This window comes from Nematolebias whitei, chromosome 19 (genome assembly GCF_014905685.2).
Source record: "Nematolebias whitei isolate Nwh7 chromosome 19, NemWhi1, whole genome shotgun sequence".
Lineage (NCBI taxonomy): Eukaryota > Metazoa > Chordata > Actinopteri > Cyprinodontiformes > Rivulidae > Nematolebias > Nematolebias whitei.
Window position 1 is genome coordinate 33,008,952 of NC_056516.1, and position 5,211 is coordinate 33,014,162.

The following is a 5,211-nucleotide window of genomic DNA, read 5'->3' on the forward strand; positions in this document are numbered from 1 at the left end:
ACACACACGCTGTGTAAGAGGACATTAACATCACTCACCGTGATTTTAACATCTCTGTAACCTAACTCCAACCTCGTTTTAAACCAGTGACCAGTTTCCACCAGTTTATGACTTTACAGAAACCTCAGTTGTCTTTGTATTGATTGTGAACATTTGCTGAAAGCGGACACCCTCGCACAGTAATAGGTTTTCCTGTTCTTTATAAATGACCTCAGCGTTCCTAGCCTTGCACAAACACTGAAGGTGGTCACGCAGCTCGCTCCGGTGTTTTTAATCAGATCAGTTAACGCTCACTGAATGAATCGTAGTAAAATCAATATGCTGAGACGCAGTACGTTGGAAATTATGATTATTTAAAGCTTTTTGAGAATAAAATAGAATAAGCTCTAAATTCTACTTAGGTGTAAAAAAAAACAGCTACAAATTGAAATAAATTCATTCAGACAAACAGGAAGTCAATAAGGAACGATGAAAAATGAAACAGATACTTTTTATGGATGTTTTAGTTTAGTTAATCTTTTTCAGAAAAGATCAAACTCTCAAACGTTAACAAACATTTTTTACATACTTTCCATCACTGTGGAAATTCCTGAGTGTGAAGCCTGAGCGGAACGAGGTCGGCTGAGTCAGAGAACGGACTGGTTCTGACCCAGTGGGGTCAAACAACAGTTTGAGCTAGAGTTCCTGAAGAAAATCAACTGTTAAAGGCATAGTCCAGGTTTTTATGATCGTGTAGTGCAGTAACAAATAGGAATAAGCATTTTATGCAAAAACATTCTTTGAATTTTTTTTTGCTATTATTCAGTTTTTTTATTTTTATTTCCCTCAACCCCCGTCATATTCTGAAAGTGAAGCCGAGCTCCTCACAACCATTGTTTCTGCTTTGAAGCCCTTTCAAAATAAAATATGATGCAAAACAGAGACAGAACAACAGTCCAGTGCTGCTTCTCTGTAGCCCAGGTCAGGCGCTTCTGCCGCTGTTTCTGGTTCAAAAGTGGCTTGACCTGGGGGATGCGGCACCTGTAGCCCATTTCCTGCACACGCCTGTGCACGGTGGCTCAGGATGTTTCTACTCCAGACTCAGTCCACTGCTTCCGCAGGTCCCCCAAGGTCTGGAATCGGCCCTTCTCCACAATCCTCCTCAGGGTCCGGTCACCTCTTCTCGTTGTGCAGCATTTTCTGCCACACTTTTCCCTTCCCACAGACTTCCCACTGAGGTGCCTTGATACAGCACTCTGGGAACAGCCTATTCGTTCAGCAATTTCTTTCTGTGTCTTACCCTCTTGCTTGAGGGTGTCAATGATGGCCTTCTGGACAGCAGTCAGGTCGGCAGTCTTACCCATGATTGCGGATTTGAGTAATGAACAAGGCTGGGAGTTTTTAAAAGCCTCAGGAATCTTTTGCAGGTGTTTAGAGTTACGTCGTTGATTCAGATGGTTCGGTTAATAGCTTGTTTAGAGAACCTTTTCATGATATGCTAATTTTTTGGGACATGCATTTTGGGTTTTCATGAGCTGTATGCCATAATCATCAGTATTAAAACAATTAAAGACTTGAAATATTTCAGTTGGTGTGCAATGAATCTGAAATACATGAAAGTTTCATTTTTATCATTACATTATGGAAAATAATGACCTTTATCACAATATGCTATTTTTTTTAGAAGGACCTGTAATTCACACTGACATTTAACGCTAACCAAAGAAACTACTGTTGCTGTAAAATTTCAACATGTAATACAGTAGTCCCTCGCTACTTCGCAGTTCGTTTATCGCAGATTCGCTTTATCGGGGTTTTTCAAAATAAGATTGGACATGACACACAATTGGCTGAATGATGGATGAGCCGCATGATTGGCATGGAATTATTATTTAAAAAATAAATTATTTTGTATTATTTAGCACTTGCTGCATATTGTCCAGCAAAGCAGCGAAGTGGGCTTGACCAAGATATGGCAAAGAGCAGAGGAGGCAGGGAGCTGAAATCATGACATTCTGTGCTCTTTCAATGTTTCTAAACTCTAAATTCTCTAAAAGAGGAATATATATATATATATATATATATATATATATATATATATATATATATAATGAAATAAACTACTACTTACTACTTGTACTACTATTCCTACTTCACGGTTTTTCACGTATCGTGGGTCTTTAGAGTACGGATCCCCCACGATAAACGAGGGACTAATACTGTAAAACCAAAATAAAACTGTAATATAAAAAAAAATACAAATCTGCATGAGATATTTAACTTTTTTTTTTTTTTTCAAGAAACTACAATTTCAGTGTGAATTTTGAATTTACAGTTTGCACTTGAATGCATCATAAAATCTTCACGTGGTCAAAACATAATTATTAAAAAACATCTGCAAGGCCTTCCTGAAGGCTGAGAGAGCCACGTGTTTTGGCCCCGCCCATTCTACATCAACACTGTGATTGGTTAATTTTCCAGCCATTTATTAAACAAAGACTTTTACTTTAACTATACATGCGTTAGTTTTGTCACTCTCACACACACTTTGGCACTCGGGAAGTTGATATTTGTCAGTTTTAATAGAAAACTCAACAAAATTGGAAGAAATTGTTTGGAAAAAAGCTTCAGATTGAAACATCAAATGATCAAATCTCTTAAATTTTATTCAGCAGAAAAATATAGACAAGCACTTGCTCACGTAGGAATATGTGCTGAAAATAAAGGTTTAAAACCTTCATGGGGTCGCAGCAACCTTTAAAAATGTGCAATATTATTAAAATATTTTTGACATTTTAAAAGATTTATGTTCTCATTGATTTAAAATGGTTTGGGCAAGAGAGACTGTGTATGAAGTGTAAGTCAGATGAGTACTTTTCAAAATAAGTTCATGACTCGTCTGACTTGTGTAGCATAAAAAAATCTACTTTAACAATTATTATAATTTGTGTTTTATGTCAGTGTCTTTCCTGAGACGTTCCTAAAAATGAGTTGACAAAGTAGGTTTTTTTTAAAAACTGTAAAAATAAACTAAAGTTTAAATTAAGTTTACATTGTGCCATGTTTTTCTTCTTTCTTTTAAAATACGTAATACCAAGTTCATTTGTCTTTAAACTTAAATATCTGGGACCAAAGTGGCCACCAACACTGCTTCCACGATAAAAACTCTAAAGAACACTTGTTCTTCATCTCCGCCTGATGCTGCCGCGGACTCAGCGTGTCCTCGAGGATGTTGCACCTCCTGCTTTGGGAGGTGGACCTGCAGCTGTTCAGGTAAATATATTGCCAGTGTTCAGAGCATCACCTGAACTTCACCTGGTCTGGTTCTGGTCGTACCTGTGGGGAAGTCAAAGCCATCATTATTAGGATAATGGCCTTAAATTCTGTTTTTACAGTGTTTGGTTTTGAATGGGTGATGTCTCACTGTGTGACACAATCAGGGATCTGCACGTGCTCAGTAGGGATGAGGCGAGAAAGCTCCTGAAGGCTGCGGACAAACTGGAGCTTCCTGCTGAACTTAGAGCTGAGGAGGAGGAGGAGGGATAACAGTTGTTTTTTTTAGTTTATATTAGGTTAAAAGTTAACGTGTTTCTGTTTGTTTTGCACAAGTGAAGAAGAAAATGTGCCAGACCTGATGAAGGGTTTGATGATGGTCACCAGAACTTTGATGTACCAGGTGGGATGAACCACGAAGAAACCCTTCAGGTTCTTCCTCAACCTGCACGAAAAGCAACCAAAGGATGAAATATCTGTCATTTTTTAATTAATCTCCATCCGTAAAAATCAACCAAACTGTGGCTGATTCACACTTTTAAACCTTAATTCTTATTTAAAAAACAAAATTTCAGCCATTCAGAGAAAGAAACGGACAGAAAAATGAAAATATTTGCAGATCTGACTCAACCAGAGAGACAAAAATAAACCTCTCCAAATATCCAGTTTCAGATAAATTAACTAAAAATGGATTAAACAGTTTGATTCACACCGAGCATTGATATACCAGATTTGAGTTGATTTCACCAGACTGCTCTTTATCTAAACTGTCAGAGGTGAACGTTATTATTCTTACAGTAAATACTTCACTCCCTCTACTGGAATCTATCTAAAACAACACAACAGCCGAAAGATGAGGCGAGGGATCTGCAAGCTGCGGCTCTCGGGCCACATGTGGCTCATTGGAGCTTTGACCAAAAGGAACATGGAAATGAGCAAAATTTACATTTATAACCAGAATAGAATAGATCTTCTTTTATATTTTTTAAAAATATGTAATAAAATGTATTTTTCTGACTGTTCTAACATGTAAAATACAAACAACAGTCTATTATTGATCTTTTATTTCATAATATGACAAATTTTGCATGTATTATTTACATGGCACTTAATAAGTTGTCTCATTTTTATTGAAGCTTTAAGAACGTTTGCAGCTCAGGACGTATTTTATTTAGTGAGAAAAGGACCAGAAATTAGTCTTTTAATTGGAAATTTACACAACTCTGGACGTTTGTTAAACCCCTGAATGTTGATATATCAGATATGTTTCTTTAAATCGTTTTCTTTTAATAAAAATGAAAAGACCAAAAATGATATAAATCCTAAATAAGGAGTTGGGTATTGTAACTAATAATCAGCATTTCCTAACAATAGCAAAGACAGTTTGATATATTTCGTTCTTATTCATCATTTTTAATTGATACTTTCAGCGCTGCTGTGGTTTTCTGACCTCCTGTCGATGGTGGTGTAGCAGTCCTTCAGCCAGCTGATTCCAGGAAGTTTGTCCTTCTGTCCTCCGGCACAAAGATACACGATCACATAATTCTCTGCTACCATCAGCTCCAGAGTCCCAATAATGAACCTGACAGAAGAAAGAAGGGCGGTGGACTCATAAACTGAAACAATCAGCTGTTTGTTTTAGCTTCAGATGCTCATCTGAACAACATCATTTAATCTGATCTGCGTTGAAATTAGCTCGGGGTTACTGGTTCTGTACTGGACTGAAATGGTTCAGAAATTTGGTGACGTGTTACACCCGTGAAGGTCCTCACAAAGACAGCAGAACCAGTGAGTGTGATGGTTTTACCTGAACAGGTTATCCATCACATACTGGTAATTCTCTATGGTGTTCTCTGGCAGGTAACAGGAGGAAAACACGATGATGTCATTCATACTGTCGCCATAGTAACCTGATAGATAGATAGATAGATAGATAGATAGATAGATAGATAGATAGAT

General features: G+C 37.3%; 1 protein-coding gene across 1 annotated transcript in view; it reads right to left on the reverse strand.

The window, feature by feature from the left end:
- Nucleotides 1–3,051: 3,051 nt before the first annotated feature.
- LOC119425745 (BCL2/adenovirus E1B 19 kDa protein-interacting protein 2) overlaps nucleotides 3,052–5,211 on the reverse strand; it is an 8,072-nt gene continuing 5,912 nt past the window's right edge. The window contains exons 10-14 of the mRNA XM_037693291.1: nucleotides 5,060–5,162; nucleotides 4,703–4,834; nucleotides 3,611–3,697; nucleotides 3,404–3,502; nucleotides 3,052–3,315 (exon numbers count right to left, since the gene is read on the reverse strand). Coding sequence (XP_037549219.1) covers nucleotides 3,291–3,315; nucleotides 3,404–3,502; nucleotides 3,611–3,697; nucleotides 4,703–4,834; nucleotides 5,060–5,162 — 446 coding nt within the window. The 3' untranslated portion in view covers nucleotides 3,052–3,290. The remainder of the gene's footprint in view (nucleotides 3,316–3,403; nucleotides 3,503–3,610; nucleotides 3,698–4,702; nucleotides 4,835–5,059; nucleotides 5,163–5,211) is intronic.